This window comes from Myxocyprinus asiaticus, chromosome 6 (genome assembly GCF_019703515.2).
Source record: "Myxocyprinus asiaticus isolate MX2 ecotype Aquarium Trade chromosome 6, UBuf_Myxa_2, whole genome shotgun sequence".
Classification (NCBI taxonomy): domain Eukaryota; kingdom Metazoa; phylum Chordata; class Actinopteri; order Cypriniformes; family Catostomidae; genus Myxocyprinus; species Myxocyprinus asiaticus.
In genome coordinates, this window is record NC_059349.1 from 50,995,631 (window position 1) to 51,021,735 (window position 26,105).

The window sequence follows — 26,105 nt, forward strand, 5'->3', positions numbered from 1 at the left end:
TCTGACAGTTGTCCAGAAGACAATCATTGACACCCTTCACAAGGAGGGTAAGCCACAAACATTCATTGCCAAAGAAGCTGGCTGTTCACAGAGTGCTGTATCCAAGCATGTTAACAGAAAGTTGAGTGGAAGGAAAAAGTGTGAAAGAAAAAGATGCACAACCAACCGAGAGAACCGCAGCCTTATGAGGATTGTCAAGCAAAATCGATTCAAGAATTTGGATGAACTTCACAAGGAATGGACTGAGGCTGGGGTCAAGGCATCAAGAGCCACCACACACAGACGTGTCAAGGAATTTGGCTACAGTTGTCGTATTCCTCTTGTTAAGCCACTACTGAACCACAGACATCAGAGGCGTCTTACCTGGGCTAAGGAGAAGAAGAACTGGACTGTTGCCCAGTGGTCCAAAGTCCTCTTTTCAGATGAGAGCAAGTTTTGTATTTCATTTGGAAACCAAGGTCCTAGAGTCTGGAGGAAGGGTGGAGAAGCTCATAGCCCAAGTTGCTTGAAATCCAGTGTTAAGTTTCCACAGTCTGTGATGATTTGGGGTGCAATGTCATCTGCTGGTGTTGGTCCATTGTGTTTTTTGAAAACCAAAGTCACTGCACCCGTTTACCAAGAAATTTTGGAGCACTTCAGGCTTCCTTCTGCTGACCAGCTTTTTAAAGATGCTGATTTCATTTTCCAGCAGGATTTGGCACCTGCCCACACTGCCAAAAGCACCAAAAGTTGGTTAAATGACCATGGTGTTGGTGTGCTTGACTGGCCAGCAAACTCACCAGACCTGAACCCCATAGAGAATCTATGGGGTATTGTCAAGAGGAAAATGAGAAACAAGACACCAAAAAATGCAGATGAGCTGAAGGCCACTGTCAAAGAAACCTGGGCTTTCGTACCACCTCAGCAGTGCCACAAACTGATCACCTCCATGCCACGCCGAATTGAGGCAGTAATTAAAGCAAAAGGAGCCCCTACCAAGTATTGAGTACATATACAGTAAATGAACATAATTTCCAGAAGGCCAACAATTCACTAAAAATGTTTTTTTTATTGGTCTTATGATGTATTCTAATTTTTTGAGATAGTGAATTGGTGGGTTTTTGTTAAATGTGAGCCAAAATCATCACAATTAAAAGAACCAAAGACTTAAACTACTTCAGTCTGTGTGCATTGAATTTATTTAATACACGAGTTTCACAATTTTAGTTGAATTACTGAAATAAATGAACTTTTCCACGACATTCTAATTTATTGAGATGCACCTGTATATATATATATATATACACAGGTGCATCTCAATAAATCAGAAGATCAGGTAAGACGCCAGGAGTGGCATAACAAGAGGAATACGACAACTGTAGCCAAGTTCCTTGACACGTCTGTGTGTGGTGGCTCTTGATGCCTTGACCCCAGCCTCAGTCCATTCCTTGTGAAGTTCACCCAAATTCTTGAATCGATTTTGCTTGACAATCCTCATAAGGCTGCGATTCTCTCGGTTGGTTGTGCATCTTTTTCTTCCACACTTTTTCCTTCCACTCAACTTTCTGTTAACATGCTTGGATACAGCACTCTGTGAACAGCCAGCTTCTTTGGCAATGAATGTTTGTGGCTTACCCTCCTTGTGAAGGGTGTCAATGATTGTCTTCTGGACAACTGTCAGATCAGCAGTCTGCCCCATGATTGTGTAGCCTAGTGAACCAAACTGAGAGACCATTTTGAAGGCTCAGGAAACCTTTGCAGGTGTTTTGAGTTGATTAGCTGATTGGCATGTCACCATATTCTAATTTTTTGAGATAGTGAATTGGTGGGTTTTTGTTAAATGTGAGCCAAAATCATCACAATTAAAAGAACCAAAGACTTAAACTACTTCAGTCTGTGTGCATTGAATTTATTTAATATACGAGTTTCACAATTTGAGTTCAATTACTGAAATAAATGAACTTTTCCACGACATTCTAATTTATTGAGATGCACCTGTATATATATATATATATATATAAAATAATGTTTTATTTAATTGGCATAGAGTTGCTAAGTTTTTTTTTAAAAGGACAGTTGATCCAAAAATGAAAATTCTCTCATAATTTACACACCCTCATGCCATACCAGATGTGTATGACTTTCTCTCTTCAGCAGAACATAAAATAAGATTTTTAGAAGAATATCTCAGCTCTGGAGGTCCAAACAATGCAAGTGAATGATGACTAGACATTTGTAGCTCCAAAAATTACATAAAGGAAAGATAAAAGTAATCCATAAGACTCCAGTGGTTAAATCCATGTCACCAGAAGCGATATGATAGGTGTGGGTGAGAAACAGGACAATATTTAATCCTTTATTACTCTAAATCTCCACTTTCACTTCCAGATGTGAAAGTGAAACTAAACAGGCACCACATTTAACTTTCAGATGTGAAAGTGGAGATTTAGAATAAAGACCTCTGCGTGCCAATGTGTTCATGTGTGTTGACTGAGCTCCAGGTCACACCCACCGAAGACGTGGACCAATGGCAGTACGAAGTTTTCCTGAAAATTCGCCCTGGCAAGCTGTTACGAACCACCGAAACGAACTCAAAAACACCTTCCTTTTGGCCAGATTTTGAATGGTGTCACACCGCTCGTTCTTCGGTTTCATAAGAAGTATTCTATACTTCCTTAAGTCCAGGTCTACACCAATTTAAGTTTGAAACCTCCACTTTCAAGTTATGCAAAAGTTTTCCTACTTCCTGTAAGATATTACTGAAATAAGTTTTGCGAGATATCTCAATGGTCTCTGTGACAGCTCTAGACTCTGTAAACGGCAAACAAAAATAAGTCAGCGGGCCGCGGTCTCGGACGCTTTCGACCTGTCAATCATTTTGCATGTTCTCATTTTATTGTAGTTTCAGCGAATTATTGAGGCTTACTGCCTTACTGGAAAGATGGGCGTGGCTAATTTAAAGGCTCAGTCTCGTGGAAGTAGAATGGCTAGAATCGCTTACAGCACCTTTAATGTGTTTTCAAGAATAGTCTTATTCAAAATTAAAACTATTCAAACTCCAGTTGTCAAAACATTCTAATGTAAATGGGCCCACACAAGATGCGCGTTCCAATCCGCATGGTCTCTACGCAGTGTTCACTGCTCCCTGCTCACCGAGCAAGGGATATCTGGATATCTAAGTCCCCTTCACTTGACAAAATTCGTTCATTTGAAATACACTGCAATGCCATCAAACACAGACAACGCTTGAGTCACACTGATCACGGGGTTCAAGTAAGATGACACAATATACTTGTGTAAATAAATATAAATGTGTAAATAAATATAAATGTACAATAAATAACCTTCCATACATATATATAAATTTTTATAATACATCCACGTATATACATATAAAAATGTATTGTTATATATTTAAATATATTTGTCCAGACTTGTAACCCGTAAGTTAAATGACTGTTGCTGTTTAATATAAAAAATAAATGTTATGTGATTATTTTATAGTAAGTGTGTCTCCTTAACTTTTATATGACTAATTGTCATGATAATGCATGTAATGGTCGTACCTCGTGAGCACACCTGAGGTAAATAAGGCTTAACTGAAATGCCAGCATCTCAATCTCCTTTTATTTGTTTGATTTTAGTGTTTATTTTAGCCACACTACATCAGTACTCTGCTGGTTAGCAATGACTGGTGGGTAAATTTACCTCTCCACTTCCTGTGAAGTGATGTATCGATGCACGCTTATTCCCTGTGCCGTTTGGAGTGCCCTTCCAACTGAACATGTACACTTCCTTTGGATTGGAATCTCCCTTAAGATGGCTGAATACCATGTGAAGTCCACGTCGGAGGACCCTAACAGTCATTTTGAACACACCTAAGGTCTTTTGCTGCATTTACCACTTGTTGGAATTTCGAGATGACAACTCTGATACTCTACTCAGAGCTGCTCATGTCCTCACACTCAGAAATCATTAGTTTCTATGGCAACGCTCATAACGGCACAACTGTGGATTTGCTTTTTAGGAAATCAAAATATTTAATCACTGCATTAATTCATCTCTACAAGTTCTTGCAATATGTTTAAAAACAAAAAGAGCTCCATGTAACCCCTGGCTATAAAAAAAAAAGGAATATCAATCAGAAATATATGTAGACTACCTTTAATTGTTGAGGTCACTGCCATATTGGCTCTTTTTACAGATGTCACAACATTCAAGTTGGAGTTTACAACTTGTAATAACGAGTTCTACGAAGACCTGAACGGTTTTTACGAGTAAGAATCTCGTAATTATGGTAAATGCACCATTTAATCTAGTTTAGGTTGCTCTCTATCTATCTATCTATGCATCTATATATATAACCTTCAAACTTCAAGTGCACCAAAAACCATCGGCCCAAGACAGTATTTTTCTCTAAAGACTTGCCTAGATGAAAATTGTTTTGGATTTGATGGCTCTGTAGAGGAAAAAAAATCAATAGAAATGCAAAGACAACTCTGACTGATGTGGGGTGCAATTCCATCTTTGTAGGTCACACACACTCAATGGTAAATATTAATATCTCTCCAGTGAGGCTGTATTCTCAATTCTAACCTACATAGACTGAGAGAAAAAATATTACTCTAGTTCATTTATTAGGTTTCTTGGTGTCCTTTACCTGAAAATGATGCTCTGAAGGTCGAATGGGTATTCAATAATCCCCGTGGTCGGGATTCGAACCCTCAACACGTCCTGTTGGGTGGGAAGGTAGGAGGGTTCTGCGATACGATCCAGATCGGATAGATAGCTACAGAACAAGAGGAAGAGAGACAGAGAGAGATAAAACATGATTAACCCCTTTATAACACTAACAGGTGGTTTCCATTTGGGAAGTCCGTCTATGTTCAGAATGGATTAGTAGTGTTCTGCTTACTGCATGCTGCAAAAAAATATTCTTTGTAATATTCAAGAGTAATTTTTGTCTTGTTTTCCAGTAAGAAATATCAAACATTCTTTTTTTTATCCCCTTTTCTCCCCAATGTGGTATGCCCAATTCCCACTGCTTACTAGGTCCTCGTGGTGGTGAAGTTGCCTCCGATTATGAGACAGTCAATCCGCGCACCTTATCACGTGGCTCGCTGTGCATGAAACTGTGGAGACTCACAGCATGTGGAGGCTCATGCTATTCTCTGCAATCCACGCACAACTTACCACACCCCATTGAGAGCGAGAACCACTAAACGCGACCACGAAGAGGTTACCCCATGTGACTCTACCCTCCCTAGCAACCGGGCCAATTTGGTTGCTTAGGGGACCTGGCTGGAGTCACTCAGCACGCCTTGGATTCTAACTCACGACTCCAGGGGTGGTAGTCAGTGTCAACACTCGCTGAGCTACCCAGGCCCCCAATATCAAACATTCTTAATTTCTATTTGTCAATCGAGTAAAAAACCCAACAATTTGTTTTTCCTTTGAATTACGTTTATCTTTCTCACCCCATTGCGGAAAGTTTTTCTTGTTTTAAGCATTAACCGATTTAGTTCGATTTCTCTTAATATCTTTTGGCATTTTACTTCAAAGGAAATGTATCATGTTTTATTGATTTTTAGACATTTTTATTGGAAATACAACAAAATATGGAGTAAGAAAATAATTTTTGCAGTGTATAAAGTCTACTATATTTGAAAAACTGTAGGGCTGGGTATTGATACAGGTTTCTCGATTCGATATCGTTTCATATTGGTATATTTCAGTTATAAATGTACCTTCTGCTTACATAAAGAAATTCTCTACCAGCTAATGCTGTTAATGATACAAAGGGACCTTCTAACTAGGTACATTAAAATATAAATTTTAATAATTACATTTTATTAGTTTATCATTTGTCACATTTTGGCTTTTAAAGAAGAACAAATCCATGTATTCAATTACTAAGATATATACTTATTTCCTCTCATTGTAGAGGAGGGTTTCCTCGTGGAGTAAAAGAACGATCTTGGGATGAAAGAATCGATATCGAAATCGTTCAAATGAAGATCTATATTTTTACTCACCCCTAAAAAAATAGTATGTGAAATAGCATGCAGTATACAATGCTAAAAACTGGAAAACATTGCCAAAACGTTCCCTGTTACATGATAGACTTCAACATTCAAATGTTTTGGCAATGTTTATGATTTTGAATGTCTGTGAAATTTATCAGCTGTTTAAACACAAATATGACGCTAAAATTAAACACAGTACATTTTGATGACACACTCTTTAATGTATGTGTGCTTATTTATGTTGTTCAACAAATTCAGATTCAAAAACAATTTGAACTGAATTGTATTCATTGTTTTGATGTCGCAGACAAACTCTAAACATTTCTGCATTATCTTACACCTACAAATGCACATCTGCTTGTACACACAAACTTCTAAATAAAAGATGTTTTAAGCTTTACAGTAATCAGATGATCTCTCCCTCCTCCAGTCTAAGCTGGATCCAAACATCCAAACCTTTCCATCTACCTCAGCAGGAAAGTACCAGAAAAGCAGCCTGTCTGTTTGGACACTGGATCTGAGATCGTGTCTCTCATTTGTGTTCATTTAGTGGAAAGAGGAACAGAGGTGACATCTTAAAGTGTGTTCAACTCATCCTTTTCATATCAAATTTACATTTACATTTATTCATTTGGCAGACGCTTTTATCCAAAGCGACTTACAAAAGAGGAAAACATAAGCGAATCATCTTAAGGAGACAGTGGTATGAAAAGTGCTGTATTACAAAGTTTCACTAGCATCAGAATAGTATTCAAAACAGAATAAAGTGCAACAGGAATTTTTTTTTTTTAGTGACTGGGTTAAGTGCTCATGGAAAAGATGTGTTTTTAGTCGTTTTTTGAAGACAGAGAGTGAGTCAGCTTCACGGATGGAATTGGGAAGGTCGTTCCACCAACGTGGTATGATGAAGCTGAAAGTCCGGGAAAGTGTTTTGGTGCCTCTTTGTGTTGGTACAACAAGGCGACGTTCCTTAGCCGACCTCAGGCTTCTAGTGGGTGCGTAGCTCTACAGAAAGGATTTTAGGTATGCTGGAGCAGACCCAGTGACTGTTCTGTATGCCAGCATCAGAGCCTTGAATTTGATACGTGTATCAACCAGCAGCCAGTGAAGAGAGACAAGGAGTGCTGTAACATGCTCTCTCTTTGGTTCATTGAAGACCAGACGTGCTGCTGCATTCTGGATCATTTGCAGGGCTCTAATTGCACATGCAGGGAGGCCTGCAATGAGAGCGTTACAGTAGTCCAGTCTCATCATACCATATCAAATATCATCAGTCACTCACGGTCGAGTCACAATGACTACTCACTTTGATTACATAACAATGTTTCTCAATATGACACGTGTGTGTGCACTTTCATTAAAGACTTTTGACTAATGCTGTCAATTTAATGTGTTAATTTCATTAATATCAGGTGTAAATTAGGTCAAACATTGAACAAATTTAAGATGTTTATTTCAGTGATATGTCTTTGACACATTTTTAGCTGTAATATCAGTACACAGAGAGCATGGCATGATATTTCAGATTTTAGCCATCTTTCTAACTTCCTCTCTCTGAAACCCCACCCTCTGAAGACATGTCAGCCAACCCAATATCAGCAAACCGAAACATACAAAATGACTGACAGATAGAGCATGTTTCTTACTGGCTAAAAAGAGCTGACCACTCCCCACCTCTTTATGCTCTTTAAAGAGTCACAGAGACAGGTTTGATTTCCCATATTTCAATGATATCTGTCTGGTTGTAGTGACATTTTATGAATTGCATTAAAAATGCTTACAGCACCTTTAATGTGTCTACAAGGATAAGTATATAATGTACCGATGTGACCTGCATTACTCCAACAAACCACCAGGGGGTGTGATTCACATGATGGCTCCACACATCTGAGTGTATTCTTGTGGTGAAATACACACAAGGCTGCCTCAATATTTTATTGGGCCAGTAAAAGAAATAGGACAACACTGTCGCCAACTCTTCAATTCGATCACCTAGCTTTAGAGACACAAGCCTAATGGAAACAACCCCATTCAGAAAACATTTTTCAAGACGTTAACAATGTTAATAATGTGTTGCACACATAATGGAAGACCATGATAGCTGTGCTATTTTTAATCTTAATGGGCTAGTTCATCCCAAATGAAAATTCTGTCATTTACCCTCATGTCATTCCAAACCTGTATGACTTTCTTTCTTCCGTGGACACAAAAGGAGACGTTCAGCAGAATGTTAGGGACTGACAGCCTCACTCACCATTCACTTTCATTGTATGGAAAAGTTTGGTTGGTTTAGAACATGGGGGGTTGTAATTGAAAGAATTCTCATTTTTTGGGGTGAACTACCTCTTTAAATACACTATATGCGGCTAGTTGAAACACGTACTATTTTGTGGAGTCTGACAGCTGGTACTCTCTGCGTCTGTCGTACGCCTCTTGAATGCCTGGATCTGACCACAGCATCTTTATGGCATTAATGTAGGGGTGGTCAAATGACACCAACTTCTCAATGTCCACCTCCTTCACCAGCATGGCGTTTGCCTGTGGGCCAGAAAAGATGAATAGTTTCAAACTAAATCAATACGGACAATACTGATACTCTACAGTAGGAATATACAATAAAAGTTCCAAAAGGGTCAGCCTTCCCAGCAAAAGGCCGAACAATCGTAACTTACACTCCTTTAGAAGTTAATATCTTGTATGGCTATGAAATTAAATAAAGAACATCCATTACAGGAAAATGTGTTGTATATTTTAAAGTTGCCAGCCATAATACTTTGTAAAAGTAAGAAATAATAAATTCTATATAGTCAAAACTCAAAAGACTGCTGATTAGTCCAGTATAGATTCACAAATAATCCAACACAACAGTGCCCGCCCACTTTTCCAGCCGTGTTGGTTCCGGAAGTATTTTTCCCATTCATTTTTCCCATTGACTTTTAAAAAAAGTTCTAAACCATGAGCCAAACCAACCAGCTCCGAAATGAATTACAACATTACAAACTTTAATTTTAAGCAAAAAAAATATTTGAAAATCGGGTTAAAAACACAAAGGTACAACACTGTGTACTTAGCGTCTTTCATGAGGGCACGGACTACAATTCCATGAAGCATTGTGAATGATGTCATTGAATAAAATGTTAAAAAACGATGGGAATATTTCAAACTATTGTTTTTAGGTTGATGATTATAAATATAGAAACAATAAGTTTTACGTTTATAGCAAATATTCCAATAAGTACATACAGATAAGTAGTTTAAGACACTGAGACACTGACTCGATTACGTCATTCACAGTGCGTCATGGGTCGCTCCGTTGGCCACGGTTCTCTGATTGGTGAAGCTTTCTCTGCTGGACCATGGGTACACATAGTTGTTTACCACGAATTCCGCTATCAAACACGATTTTTAAACAATGAAGTTGAAACAGCACAGACGGATGACTTCAACGGAAGCATTTACCATAGATGAACAACCTCAAAGCTCAAGGTAGGTCTGTCTATAAAGGTTTAGAATTTATCGTCAATGGAAAAGATGTAAGGGATTTTTACTTCCGGAACCAGACTGTTGTGCTCTATTAACTAAATATACATTCATTTGTACATCTCTTTTAACAACACAAATATTTACAGGTTTACAGAGAGTAGAATAGTTTTGTAAGAGGGTCGCACACCGGACAAGATGGGGCACGCACACCACATCACAGGTAGGGAGGGGCCATATGTTCAATTATTTCAAATTTACGATTTGGTTCGAGGAATTGAGGTTTTGCAAAAAAATATTAACAAATCACTATAGTTAGATACCATGTCAATCCACCAAAGACTGAATAAAAAAAAAAAAAGAGAGAAAAAAAAAAAGTTCATAGCAATAAGCTTGATGCCGCCTCCAATCTGACCAGCAGCACCTGTGTGTTCGCTCCAAATGAACATAACAGGTTAAAAACATGGAGAATGATATAAAAGTTGGTAATATTTTCAGAGCGGTTGTACAGTGCGATTGTAGCTCAACTCATTTATCATGCATGTACTGTATATATCGGCTTAAGCAGACCATATCTGGTATCGGCGTTGTGTGCATGTTAATGAAAAAAATTGTCTCTCTTTTTTTTTTTTTTTTTTAAATACCATAATAAAGCGTCAGTTACATGACAGTTATGGCCACTTCATATCAAATCATATGGACAGGTTATAAATGGGAGAATCAAACATCCACTGTTCCTTCTTTTACCATAATGATTTAGATTGATCGCTTATTACTGCTTTGATCTGTGACGTGTTTCAAGTGTGCTGCATCTATAGCCAACATTTGGGAAGCAATCATTTTGACAAACTTTGCGAGATTAATTGTAATGATAATCATGTATCTGCTGCTCAGCGTGTACCGCACATACCCGCTAGAGGGTGCCGCGTGCTCACACAGCACTGACTGAAGTGGTGAATGCAGTTTGTCAGATTTTTTTTTAAAACGCAGCCTTTTGCTGTTTAGTAATCACGCAAGGCCATATTGCTATTGAAATCTTAATTCAATCAATCGTGCAGCCTTACTGGATACCATACCGGTAGGTCTGTCGCGATTATTAAATAATCGCGGTTTTTTGAGATAACCGCGATTATTGTGTACTTCAAATTCCAATCACATTTTAATCTCCAAAAAAGGGAATTTTAAGCAAATATATAAATTCAATGAACGGTGCGTATTTCTGTGGAGTGATAAAATTATTAAATGAAATCTCAAAGGTTTTGCTTCATGAGAAATAAGGACCCATGAAAGTGAAGATATTAGGACAGAAATATTTTACTATTGCATAATATAATAAAAATATATATATAAACATAGCTTATATATTTTTTTTTATACAAGTTCCAAAAACAACAGTGTAAATGTAATATTGACCAAAACTAAAGTTTACCAAAAAGAGATACATATTTTAAGTATTTAGAAAGCTTTAAAAGGAAATTATATATCCCTATTTTATTATTTGTTTTATATATGTCAAGTTAAATATGTAAAAAAATACTTCTTAAGGTGTATGAAGCACACTTGCACCTTAAGATATATGACAATTAATAGTTAAAACCCTAAGAGACAATTAATAGTCATAATCGCAATTATTTGTTTGACAATTAATCGTCAGCCAAACTTTATAATTGTGACAGCCCTATATGCTGCTGTCTTAAATATAAAAGTCTGCAGGTTTCACAGTGTGTTGTTTTTTTCCATGTCCACTTTTTCACATCCATAAGTTCATTTCTTGTTCTAAAATGGAAAATAAATTTTGCATTTTTTTTTTTTTACGTCTAGACTCTATCTGCAGGTTTATGATTATACATACAAATTGTTTGATATACAATGAGTACTTTCTAGATAAACTTGATCATTCTAGATAGATTTGGCTTAGATAAAAATGTATACTTTGCATTTAGCAGTTTTCTTATTTCATACTATTATTTCTGAACATCTGGGTTCAGCATTTTATATATATTAGATTGCTTTTATTTATTTTACATTTACACTATGTTGACAACATGTGGTGTGTGGTCTGTGTTGTGCGCTTTGTTTTTTGTGCATTTTTCTTGCAGACCTACAATATGTTTTCTAACATTAATAGAATTTTGATTAACTAGGATGCCTTGATTTCTAATAAAGAACATGTTATTTCAATCATGTTGAAGTTACTTTTTAGTGAAGTACATTTAAAAGTTGAAAAATTATTATAAATCGTCCTTAAGTTTTATTTTATTTTTTTGCCTAGCACTAGTCACATGTAAGACAAAAGATCAGTATTGCTAATAAAACGCATTAACCTGATGAATTATTGCACTGGCCTATTTTTGGGACAAAATAAATAGAAAACTCAGTGAGTGGCGCTCAGAGGCAAGGTAAAATTTTGAGCAGCGCCCTTAGTCATAGCTGTGTGCTGTCGATGGACGCCGAACGGCGGCAGAATGTCATTGTACGTCACCTGCCTTCTGCGTCTGGTGTGCAACCTCCTTTCCAAAACCCTATTGAGCAAAAGGCCACTCTTTGCAAGGAAAATATTAAATAATATTACTATAATATTAAAATAAATGCTAAACTTTTTTTTAAAAGTGGGGAAAATGTACGCAGATGTCACATGAGAACGTTTAGTGCTTTAAAACCATCCGTTACCATCTAACACCCATGTGTTCAGAATCAAGCGTTCTCACCTTGTTCTGCTCATACTTGTAGCCAATCTTCAGGTTCTCTGTGGCGCGGATCATGGCCTGCATGGATGTGAAGATATTCTGGTAAACCAGCTTGGTGAAGCCACGCTTGTCCTCATCCGTGTAGCCGGTTCCGTGAATGATACGCATCTGTTTGATAAATGTACTCTTACCGCTCTCACCCGTACCTAGGGAAGAAAGGTCAAAGGTCAGGTCTACGTTCAAAATCTAGAGAAAGACCACAAGTACTTGACTCCTTGATGTTGTAAGCATGCTTAATTCCATGTCATTCATGTGTTATGATAACGTGGTTAAATAGAGGCAAGATCATCTAATGATGATCATCTCACTGGTGGGTTGTGACCCAAAAATGGGATACCTTAAAAAAAACCTTATGCCAAATACAAATAATAAAATTCAAGAATATAGACTTATATTCTTGCCTTATAGACTAATCAACTTTTAAAAGGAAAGAGAAAATATTTCCCATATCTTATGCAGCTGATATCAAAGGCTGTGTGTCCAGTCCAATCTACGTTTTTTGGTGCAAATTCATGTCACTCAGTTGAAGCTAGCTAAATTAGAAAGATGCCAACTTGAACAGGTTTAATGACATGCCTTCATCCTTGCAAACCATGTACAAAACTACGCAAGGTAAAAGAAAATACGACCCAAACTACATTAAAAACAAGGAAAAACATACTGTGTACTAACCACAATGTGTTTTGTGTGATTATCACTGGCTGCCGAGAGCATGAAACCATCTAAATTCGAGTGCTGTTTAAAAGCTTAGTAATCAAACTATAAAAACAAACCTGTTGAGCTTCTCAGGGTAAAATTACTTACCATTAATAAATATAAAAAGCATTTTTTTTATTTTAAGAACATTAAAAACATTAATCATCTTTGCATCCACCCAACACACCCTAACAACAACAGAACAACCATTCAGAACAACTTAGCAACCACCTACCAACCATCCAGAACACCTTGGCAACCACCTTACAACCATCCAGAACACCCTAGCAACCACCTAACAACAATCTAGAACACCCTAGCAATCACCGAGCACATCCTAGCAACCACCTAACACCATCCAGAACATCCTAGCAACCACAAAACCACAATCCAGAACATGCTAGCAACCAACTAACAACTAGAAGTAGACCGATATATCGGTTTTACAGATTAATCGGTGCCGATAGTTGCCAATAGTTTTTTTTTTCTGTGGCCGACGCTAGAGGATTCTACAGTTAGAATGGCTTGATTCTACAGTTTAACAGTGGCCTCTAGAGGTGAAACAAAAACAATAATGTGGGGATTTGCTATCTTTAAATCTTTCATCATTGACAATATTCATACATATTTTTATCTTCACTTCAATGCGTATTTTGACATTTTTAATTGTAACCAAGCCAAGTCTCCATTTTAAAATAAGAGTCCCTTGTGTGTTTTGGGCTTGTATACAGCTAAAAGTCCCGCATTATCCACTGAACCAATTTTGGTTGAACAATAAACTGCATGTGGGATTTTTTTTCATTTTGGACTCTTGTAGCCTCTGTGTCAGTGCTCGTCACAGTAAGTAAAGTCTAAGAATTTTTTTCACATTCTAAAAATCGATTTTAAAAACAATCAGCCGATTAATCAATTATTTGCCTTTTCCACCATCTTAGTTATCAGTTCGGCAAAATCCACTATCAGTCAATCTCTACTAACAGCCATTCAGAACACCCTATCAACAACCTAACAACCATCCAGAACACCCTACCAATGCACTATCATCCACCCAGAACACCCTAGCAAGCAACTACATAGCAACCAGCTAGAACAACCTAGCAACCACCTAGAAACCACCCAAAACACCCTAGCAAGCAACCACCTAACAGTAAAACTACTTTAGAACCACTAATCCAGTTTCCAGTTCATCTGTTCAGAAATTAGTCAGATTGGTCACAACGTGCAAATCAATAAAACACTTCTTAGAAATTATGTAACTAAGCAATAACACAAAGACACTGAATCATTCAGTTCAGAGAAAAAAGCCACAAGAGAGCAAATCACTGTTTGTGTGATGTTTATTATGGTTCATGGTCCTTACAATAAGCTCAAGGTCCATTTCAGACAAAAATAAATACATTTGTGACTGAAAATATACTTTTGGACAGCCCAAGCGATTTGTCAACAAATTATGTGTTCACATTTGTAACTTAAAAAGGAATATATCAATTATTCTGAATCTGCACTGGATAGATTTACTTCATTTTATATTTTCTTAAGAACATTCCCAAATGCTAGGGGGTGTTGTGGGTGGTTGCCAGGGCATTGCTATCCATGTTGCTAGGTGATTGCTTAATGGCCAAAGTCAAAAAAGCTCACCTTCAGGTCTCTATGATATTCAGGTCCCTAGATATGGCTCAGGTCCCTCTTTCAATGCCCATTTTATAGTCTGCTAGGTGAAAATCTTAAATCCAATCGCTTACAAGAGTAAAACCACAGCCCTGTAATCACTAAGCTGCACAATTTGAAGTATCGTTCATGTCTGTAGCACAAACGGTACAGGACGTGTTACATACCAAAGTTTAATACTTAGGATTAGGGGTTTGTTCAAATCACTAACACCAAGTATAAGCAAAAGTAACAGTGATGCTTGCCTTAGCAAACACCACTAATAACATAAATTTGTTGATTTGGAATAATCTAAAATGTGATAACTCAATACTGTAGCCACAACAAAAGGAGCCGAAACCATTACGTGGGTTTAAGTGGGGAAACCACAGACATATTCTAACAAGCAACACAGGAAGCACTAACCTAGCACTGATCTACAGACATCGACAACAACAAATGATACAATCTTTTATCACTCTCGCTCACTTCACAACTTGCATCCCTCGAACTGCCGAACTTGCTCACAAAAAAAAACCTCATACAGAATGTCCTCTCTCACTTCCTCACAATTAAAAGCTCTTTCTCTCTCTCTGTCTCTAGTTACATAACACTCCTGTTTGTCTTCTGTGTGAGCAGCTGAGTGAGTGTATTCCAAAGGAAGGCCGATATTTCAGAATGAGAGGAGCGCTTCACCCCTGTGGCTACAGGAAATGGACTGACCTGCAAAAGCTGGGACACGTGCATATCTGTACTTGTGTTTGTGTTATAAATGGGGATGTGCAAAACTACGTATTACAAATTGCATTAATAATCAAGATGACTAGTTGAATGAAAGAACGAACTATTAAAACCAAATATTCTGCTCAAATGTTTTCTTTTTTACTTTAGTTTATTTTATTATTTTTTTTCCCATTATTAAATACTACTACTACCACTACTAATAGACGATAAATAACAATAATAATTATAATTTTGTATTACCTTTTATATTTTATATATATATATATATATATATAAACCTCAGTCATCATTCACTTTGATTGCATCTTTTGTTTCTGGTGCATGACACTGCTTAAAATGTCCTTAAGATAGACGCTTAAGATATTTAAAGCCATTTTTAAGGAGAAACAAACAAAAATATAATATTTTCCTTTTGCCCGTGGATTAATGCTAATGGAGATCACTATTAATTATACTGATTTGTACATCAGGTCCAAAATGGAAACACGTTAAGACATGTTGCATAAGGCTATAAACACACTTTACGCAAGTACATGTAATATATTGCCTTTAACTTACTTGTTCAGCAACATTCTCTTAAAATTGATGCTCCACTGTGACAGTAGTTGACTTAAGAGAAATCTGACTGTAGAAGCGGGCAGTTCACACTAATGTCTGCTATAGCGCCCCTTGTGGCAACATTGAGAATGCAAAGTGTACTATTTTCATAGAATGAAAAAGTGAATGGTGACTGAGGCTGCCAATCTGCCAAACATCTTTTTTTATAAAATGGGTAATATAAAAATTTTTTAAAAAAAATCCCATAACTCACATTAGAGGGGCCGGAGAAATACTGTATCTATAGTCCAGAATATCATAAAGAATTAAGGGAGGGCTATTTAGACTTGGGCCAGTTAGCATCCACCTAGCGACCATCTAGATAGAACACCCTATCAACTATCGACAACAAACTAGCAACACCCTGGAAACCATCTACGACACCTAAGAAACTATTTATAACACCCTAGCAATGCCCTTGCAACAATCTATAACACCCTAGCAATCATCAAGAACAACCTAGCAACACCTTAGCAACCATCTAGAACACCCTAACTCCTTAGCAACCATCTAGAACACCCTAGAAACACCTTTGAAATCATCTAGAACACCCTAGCAACACCCTTGCAACCATCTTGCAAACAACATTCACATTTTCTGTAGAAAATGTTATAAAATTGAATGATACATTAAGCAACATTTATTTTGCTTCCTAGCACATATAAAAACATAAAATAACAGTAAAGATTTTGAAAACAGCAAATGTCCTGAATGTGAAAAGGGGATTTTCCTGATTACAAAAACACCATTTCCAAATATGGGGATGCATTAATGCCAAGAGACTCCTGGCTTATTATAGGATTTTCATCAAAACAAAATCCAAGCCTGTTTGGGTAACCATGAGGAATGAGATAAATGAGATTCACCTCTAATGGCCTACGATTCATTTCAGGTAGCAATTAACTTTGTAGAAATTTCAGATGAACAGCTTCTGTTGTAGCTCGAAAATATATCCGATGAGCGAGCCATGTGATAAGATGCGCGGATTGAATGTCTCAGAAGCGGAGGCAACTGAGACTTGTCCTCCACCACCCGGATTGAGGTGAATAACCACACCACCATGAGGACCTACTAAGTAGTGGGAATTGGGCATTCCAAATTGGGGAGAAAATGGGCTAAAAAAAAACCCCCAAATGTTACTGTCACTTTGAGTTCAACAAGCTCCTCACAGTGTTCCAGTTCAGTGAACATTAATGAGAATCTCTCGGTTTCTTTAGCGTATCCATGCTGCGTTAGATTAAAATTAATTTTACATTTTACTTTTTTATCTGACTGTAAACAACAGAAAGGATATTAAGACACATTATTCAATGAAAGTGGAGTCGCCTCATCTTTGATGGACACACATTACTTTAATCTCAGGCAATTTTTATCAAAACAAGGCTATTTTTTCCAGGTATTCCAGAACATATATTTCTAAAAGCTAAATTCAGTTACTTTAAGGACCTTGTGTGAACCCTGTAAACAGTGTGGAAAAAAGCCCAGAAGGGGGTGAAATCAAGCAATAGCGAGATGATGTTTGACTGGTCATTTCATTTATGATCACTTGGATAGAAAACAACGTTGCAAATGTCGAAATATCGAGTTATGCCACGATATGGTTCGTAATTTTTTTGGTTCACAATATATCGGAATTCTATGTATTGTCCCATCCCTACAAATGAGATCTCTTTAATATCTCAATTGTTTCTTCTAGAGAGCAACAATTTTAAATAAAGAAATGTGAAATGAAGTTCATTTAAATGAACACATCGAGACTTTTGCTTAGGCCTCCTGCTTATCAGATGTTTCTCCTAAGACCCCAGTAATCTCACATGTCTCCTGTAGCGTTTCAGAAGAGACCTCAACAATGTCTCAATCTGTGCTCAAATTCGCCAAGATATCAAAGTCTAAAGTCAAAAGATTTCAATATGAACTTAAACATTTCTCATCAAAGTTCAAATGATCAGAGTTATGTTATCCACATTAGTTTTATAGCTCTATATATCAACAACCGTCACATTTAGTTGCGTTTCAAAACTGAGAACTCCATTAAGTATCCACAGTTAAAAGCAAGCATCCTCTGAGCAATACATATTTCCTTTGGGATGGCAGCAGATAAAAATTAAGGCCATTTCTCACTCTGCAGACACACCTTTAACCCAAACAGACTTTAAAGCAGATTCATGTTCACAATGCCTTTAAAGAGATGGGAAATCGCACATCCGGCATTGTTACACAAACTCTACCATACCTTACCAATTAACTTAACTGACAATGAAGTGCAGAGGAGGAGAAAAGTCTAATAACAAATATTTGCAGTACTTAGTCTAAGGTATCTGCATTCAAGGTTCAAAGGCACAATAATTTGGTTGCTGTAGCAACAATGCCCCTCCCAATTGTTTGTTTTACTGTGAGTAAATATGAATTTAGTTTCCATCAAGGAAACACTGCATGCATTAGCAACGTTCATGGCAAGATATGAATAAGACTGAAAAAACACTTTCAACATGCTGCAGTATAATGTGAACTTAAGTCTCACTTTTAGCCAACCAATCAGCCAACTGCCTGAAAAAGTTCTACGTCAGCATTTCTGGGTTGGTTCTCAGGCGGTTTTTCGATTGCTCGTTTTCAACAGCAGCACAAATGCGTGTCAATCTAGAGCATCAAAGGTAGAAAACCTGTGTATTTCTACATTTGGATCTTAGATATCACACCAAGCTACTAAAAAACTGCTTGTCAGGTCTCCTAAGCAACCAAATTGGCTCGATTGCTAGGGAGGGTAGAGTCACATGGTGTAACCACCTCGTGGTCGCCATAATGTGGTTCTCTCTCGGTGGGGCACGTGGTGAGTTGTGGGTGGATGCTACGGTGGATGGCGTGAAGCCTCCACACGCTATGTCTCCACGGTAACTTGCTCAAGCCACGTGATAAGATGGGCGGGTTGACGGTCTCAGACACAGAGGCAACTGAGATTCGTCCTCCACCACCCGGATTGAGTCAAGTGACTACGCCACCATGAGGACTTAGAGCTAATTGGGAATTGGGCATTCCAAATTGGGGAGAAAAAGGGGAGGAAAAAATAAATAAATAAAAACTGCTCATCACTGTTAGCATAAAATGTTTACCTTACAAACCTAATAGGATATCTTCAGACCGATACAATATTTGAACTCAACAACAACATAATATGCACTTCTTACACTTCTAGAAGTTCACTTTTTGTATTAGCTTGAACAGATCTTAGGCCACATCCACACTAATCTGTTTTAGTTTGAAAATGCATTGATTTAGCTGCATTTGAGTCTCTTATCCACACTGGAACAGTGTTTTCCTCCACTGAAAACGGAGACTTTCAAAAAACGCTCTCTTGTGCTGCATACATTGGAAAACGAATTACTTCAGGAAACTGAAAACTTAAATTAACTGGAGTGCACGTGACCTTAGTCACAATAGATGGCATATTAAATTTGACACTAACGAAAATGAGGCTGTAAAAGATGCGAGTACAGTTCGTTCAATATGTTTCACTGTTGTCTACTGATGCTAAACCATCAAAATTCACAGTTACCTTTAAAAGTTTGTGCCATAAAACCGGATGTGTTATTATTCAGGTAAGTTGTAGGGTTGTGTGTCAATTTTCATAACTGTCTAGTCGGTCGGTTGTTTGAAAGACTAGATTTCATGCAAATGAATACCAAGTTTATTAACGGTACATCAATGTGTTTGTAAAATACAGTATTTCACCACAAAATTCAAAATGGCTGACGCCTAATATGGCCGACATAGGAAAATTGGGTATCATTCAATTTGGTATGCCCCAAAGCAACTAAACAGACCAGTCTCATGATTTTAGGCAAAACTATTCAAAAGTTCTAAGCAAAAATAAATAAAAAAAATTTAAAAATGCAAATCTCCTGACCACTAGGTGGCACTGTGCCAAAATGCTACAGGTACTCAGGTCATGCTTGTGATTACATATACTAAGGATCTTGTAAATACACTAAAGCGTTGAGAAGATACAGCCTCATGTCGCAATTTTAATTTGCTAAAGCGTTATATGACAGCAGTTTGGTCTATCATAATAAATCTCAGAACTTTTTGTCATGAGTGTCTCTAGATGTTACGTGCAAAATTTAGAGTGAATAGGACATAGGGTCTAGGAGGAGTTTGAAAAAGAATAGAGTGGGCAGAGCTGAAAAAAAGTACGTGGAGAAAGAAGAATTTTGTTTCTAGGACTTGCGGTTCATAAGTTATAGGCCGAAACGTAAGTGAAACTTTGAACTGTTGGTGGCACTAAAGGGTTTGAGCAGTTTAACCTTTCTAACTGCAACTATTTAAGCAGTGTCAGACAGTATCAGTAAATACCTCGCAAATACAGGAACATTACTCACAGCAGAGGATTTAACATCCAACAGTGATCATCTTGTAAAGTGTTGTTGATGCAGCGCTTTGATAGCTGTAACAGCAGCAGTGCATAAATGCACAAAACTTAAGGCGCGGTCACACATACCTTGGCACGACGAAATTCCATGGGCGAAATACAGTCATCTCAATGGGAATCCAAGCGATTGTGAACTTCGCATGATGGACTTACAATAACGAAGAATTTCCCCTCGTGGATTTCGCGTTTTATGAATTCTAACAGGCGAATTCACCGCGTTGACCAAAAGGAAGCTGCATGGTTTGGCAGTGACCTCTGTGTGAACAGCTACACTGAATATTTACAGTGGACAAGGATATCATTTTAGCGGTGAGATTCTTTTTAACTCAAGTCTCACAGAGTATAAGTGCAGCATTAAAAAGAGGCAGCTTGACGAGTATAATTTTGCTGGTTTCACACTCCCTTAAAAGGAATGTTCCGGGTTCAATACAAGTTAAGTTCAATCGACAGCATTTGTGGCATAATGCTGATTACCACAAAAATGTGTTTCTCCTCATCCCTCTCTTTTAAAAAAAAAAAAAAAAAAAAAAAAAAAAGCACAAATCTGTGTTTCAGTGAGGCACTTACAATGGAAGTGAATGGGGTCAATGGAAGTGAATGGGGTTACTTTTTGGAGGGTTTAAACAGAAATGTGAAGCTTATAAATTTATAAAAACTTTTGCATTAATTCTTCTGTTAAAACTTGTGTATTATTAGAGCTGTAAAGTTGTTTACATTTTAATTTTTACTGTCGTTTTAGGGTTTGTTGACATTACATCGTCATGGTAATTGGCTATAAATTTACACAGAAAAGGTTATTTAGTGATTTTATCACATCACACATTTTTACATACATATCCTTTTATGTCTTGTGTCTATACTTTTGAAACAGTGAGTATTTTAATGTTCAAAAATTGGCCCCATTCACTTCTATTGTAAGTGCCTCACTGGAACCAAAATTTTTGCTTTTTTTTAAAGAATGGACAAAATACATTTTTGTGGTAATCAATATTATGCCAAAAATGCTGCCGAAACATTCCTTTAACGTCCACCCATGCCATCTTCGCCCGAAGAATTTTGCCATTCCGAAGGCATGTGTGACCGGGCCTTTAGAGCATTAAAGAGATGAAACTTCTTGTAGAGGGTTTTACTGTGCTGACTATTCTTCACTTTTAAGCACAGGAAGCTGTGGTCATGCAAAAACGCTCTCCAACAAGTTGCTTCTCTCAATTAATTTGAGAATTGCGTCTCCCGTTAAAACCACCACCGCAAAAAATATATGTAAGTAGTCGACCCAACTAATCGACTAGTCAGTTGTTGGACGACTAGTTGATTAGTCAACTAACTGAAGCACATCCCTAGTAAGTTGCTATGAATATACTGACTTTAACTCACTTGCTCACCATTCTCTTTAAAAACCGTTGCTTTGCCAAGACAGTAGTTGACTTGAAAGAGAAAACGCACTGTAGAAGTGGACAATTCACACATGTCCATTATAGCAGCTCTTGCGGCAGCATTGAGAATACAACGCGCACTTGCGTTGCATTACGAATTGCGATTTGACATTTTGGAAAGCAACAATGCGCGAAATCAAACTTGCATAGCTAGAAGCATTTTTGTTTACGTGTGTGTTCCGGCCTTAAGACAGTATGACATTGAGTAGACTGTACTTCCATCCCTCACAGCTTTGTTTTCATTCATTTCAAATTAAACATGGCGTATATGGTCTAAACACACTCATTCATGAAACAGAGTGAAAAGATTAGTTGTACGAGTACAAGCATGGCTAAAGAGACTCTCACAGTTGTCTTCTCCATTCATTCATCCCTCCCTCCCTCATCTTTAGTCTCATCCAAACCCTTCCCAGACCAGCAGAGTAAAAGGAATGGAATAATTTAAAATGTCTGATTTATTTCTCATGACCTTGTCACAAGATCACAACACCCCTCCCCAACATACACTCCTCCCTTCCAACAGCCTGCTGTTATCTGTCCTCCGCTCACTCTCGATCTGTTTTGTGGAAGAGAAAAACACATCTCTCTCTCCTCTTAAATCACTCGTTTAGCTCCAAACACTCAAGTCCTCCTCTTCGTCCAGTATTGGGGATATTCATAACTCAAATCTTTCTCTATACTATTTATCTTAAACAACCTAGAAATATCTCCAGCCTGGTACAGTGTAGGCCTGTGGTCATTGTCCTTTAAAAAACAAAACCCAGGACCTGCCGACTGAACAACTAGTTTTATCAGAGGAGAACTAGGTAGAAAAACTTGTAGCATTGTTGATGCAGGGAAGGAAATTATAGCAGTGAAAAACTGCAAAGAAACACATGCAACTTATCAACAGGACCAATTCTGGGTGAACTATTCCTTTAAAAGGAACATTCCGGGTTCAAAACAATTTGAGATCAATTAACAGCATTTGTGGCATAATGTTTATTCCTATAAATAATTAACTGAACAGAAATAGTGGTTACGGCGCTTAGCTACAGTGGATGTGAATAGGGGCCAATCCATAAACATTAAAATACACATGGTTTCAACAGTTTCGAGATAAACATTATACAGATTAATATTATTTTAGTGTGATAAAATCAGGAATATACCACCGTTGCAAGGTTTACCACATTACAGGGTTTACTGCCATCAAAGTCCCTTTCAAAGCAATGGGTCAGTCCATTCGGCGGCTATCTTGGGAATGCTCCCGGGCAGCTACTTTCTATAGATATAAGTGGCATAAAAGCACAGCTTGTATCTGCTTGAACGGGGAAAAGGCAGAAATCTCCAAAACAGTGGGTTAAGATTACAATCACATATTTCAAATCAGCAGTAAAATATGATAATGGTATTATAAATTGTGCTTCTTTCTAAGCCACGAAATAAAAACCAACCAGCTCTGAGGTGAATCACAACATTACATAACTTTGATTTGAAACAAAAAAGTACTTGAAAATTGGACAAAAATCAAAGGTACAAGACAGTTAGAGGTTTGCAACCCGGCCCGGGCCCGACGGGACCCGCAAACCAACGGGTTCTGGTTCAGTTTTTCAAGTATGATTTTGGCTTTGGGTCTGTAATTGGTAAAAAAAAATTAATAAAGAGGCCTAGTTAACGTTTTTCAAGCACACGCTCACTCGCAGATGCGAATGGATGAGCTAGGAGCCGTTCACACCGAATGTGTGTTTGCGTGCGTCTGCTGAGTTTTTCAATCATTTTTCAAATAAAATGCTGATTTCAGTCTTATTTCAATTCATCATGCAGCCTTGATGGGTATTATAATGTAATATAATATGTCTCAGAGATCGAAGTCTGCAGATTTCAAAGCATTTTGGATGATTTCCCCTCATGATGCAAGTGCTGCTTTCACAACTGTCACGTCCGTAACACCGGTTTTTCCCCATTTATGTGAAAACGACAATGAATAAAAAATTTATATTACATGTTTTTAGGAGTGCCAACCCTTCTACATTCTGTGGCTATTATTATTTCTGGATTGTGCATTTCAATTCACATAGTTTTGACAAAGTGTGTGGTCTCCCAAAAACTCAGTAACACAAGCTCATTTCCTGACCAAAACTGGAAAGAGAACTTGTCTAGACTGAAAATTTACTGATGTCTGGAATCTATCTGCAGGGGTCTATGATTATACATAAAAATTGTTTGACATACTGGTTATGAGGGCTTTATATATGAAGTTAAGGTTCCCATTTTCACTGCAAATGTCACATCCATAACACTGGAATTGCCCAACAATGGTATCATATATTGTGCTTCTTTAGCTCAGATCACACAATTTTTCAGGCTGGTCCAGCTATTGCGCAAGCATATTATTGAGTTAACTGATGGGAGATGTTGATTGGCCTTTGCCTGTTACATCGTCATAAAAACTAAGTTGCTTTACACAGATTAGTAAACAATTTTACCACACTAAAATCAAGAACGCGTCTAAGATTTACGTTTTGCGACTAGACTTTTGAAATAAGTATGTTGAAATAGATTTGTAAGTGTGTTATTGACGTTTATGGACCCATTTATTTGCATTTTAAGTGCCTTACTGCAACCAAAATTTGTGCTTTTAAAAAAATAAATAAAATAAACGAGGGGCGAGTCGCAATTATTTTTTGTGGCAATCACCATAATCGACTGAGCTTAACTTGAATTAAACCTGGAACATTCCTTTAAGCACCTTGCTTACGGTTATAATGCTAATGGCTAATGCATTGTTCCTTGTGAGGATTGAACCAACCTCTGTCACGTCACTCCCACCAACAAGACAGTATATTCTTAAATCTGACAATGTTCATTCCATTCCAAGGTCACCATTTCAGTGCCAATAAACGGGGGAATCTGGAACTGGGCTGACAGCATCCCAAGACTCATGGAAATCACCAGCCAATTTTCAGGCCTGATAATTATTCCAAGACGATTGGAAATAGGAGAGCAATTTGAGATATGGCAGTACCTCGGGCTACAGCCCAGCACGAGTGGCCTGTTACTCCAGAGATCCTGGCAGCAGTTGAGAGCGTGAGCAAGAAAAGTCACTCTAATCTAGGCTACAACCATCCCTCAAGTCCTGTATGAGTCTCATTGAGAGACCAGCCTGAACGGCAAGCACCAGGTGGGCGGATGGAGCCAAGAAACTGTGTTGTTGCCATAGCGACAAACCTAACCCCCCCCCCCCCAATAAAGCCACCACATCAATCCCAGAGCACACGTATAAAACAAGAGCACTTGCATCTTATCACCTCACTGCAGTCAAGCAAAGAGATGATGCTTGGAAGAGTAGGACAGAAAGAAACAGATTTACACTAGGGCTGCCCCCGACCAAAGATTTTCCTAGTCGACTGGTAGGCGTTAGTTTAAGCCATTAGTCGACTAGTTGTCAAACATTTATGACATTAATTTAATTACTTAACTATATATATTTTGGGGGGCATCAGAAAATGGTTTGAGTTCCAGGGCTGAGACAGAATGTTATAAGTAACATTGCTAACACTGTTCTACATTATAGAGAAATACTAAACCGTTTAATGAGCATTTAAAATATAAATTTTACAAGCGCACACACTAAGCGTGCCACGGCGACATTGGCAAAAGTGGTAATGATTCTGAATGTGTCGGAAAAACCAGCAAGGAGACTGTCTGAACATTTTGTTAATTTCTAGAGAGAAATGCACATTAGGGTTGTGCTGACAGAAGATGATCAGAGTGATCGCCAATAGCTGATGCCTTTGACAATGTCAAGATGATGTTTGGCTCGTTTTTCCATTAATGTATTAAATTATTATTATTATTAGGCTATTATTATTATCAAATTAATATTACAAATAATGTGCCCAGAGAAACACGCTTGCGCTTGAAGAAACACACTTTATTATATTATTAAGAACAGAAGACAGAAAAGCCACCTATGCGCATGTATGACACGCTGTTTGTACGGAGGCGTGCAGTCTCATGGAATACGCGCATGTAAATGGTTCTCACTCTTTCTTTGTTTCAGTCTTCTGATTTTTTATTTTTTTTTGCAAGAACAGTATCATCTATGAGTGCTGCAAATGACCTCAGGCATCTCAGCTCAGGAGGTGCTTTGAGTTCTGTTCATTTTATTTCTACAGAGCAGTTCATTGTGAATGCAACTCTGCAGTATATACATCTGTGATTAAAATATAAAACACAAAAACACATTCACCTCGAACCATGATTTATACTTCAGTGATTATTTTCATCATTATAATTATTATTTTTACATTTATAATTGTGTTTGACTTCATTTGTGTAAGTAATTTTC

At 37.6% G+C, this 26,105-nt stretch overlaps 1 protein-coding gene across 1 annotated transcript in view; it reads right to left on the reverse strand.

Moving 5' to 3' along the window:
- Positions 1-26,105, reverse strand: part of LOC127443198 (guanine nucleotide-binding protein G(q) subunit alpha-like) — a 75,864-nt gene that overhangs the window by 20,602 nt on the left and 29,157 nt on the right. The window contains exons 2-4 of the mRNA XM_051701788.1: positions 12,194-12,378; positions 8,389-8,543; positions 4,640-4,768 (exon numbers count right to left, since the gene is read on the reverse strand). Coding sequence (XP_051557748.1) covers positions 4,640-4,768; positions 8,389-8,543; positions 12,194-12,378 — 469 coding nt within the window. The remainder of the gene's footprint in view (positions 1-4,639; positions 4,769-8,388; positions 8,544-12,193; positions 12,379-26,105) is intronic.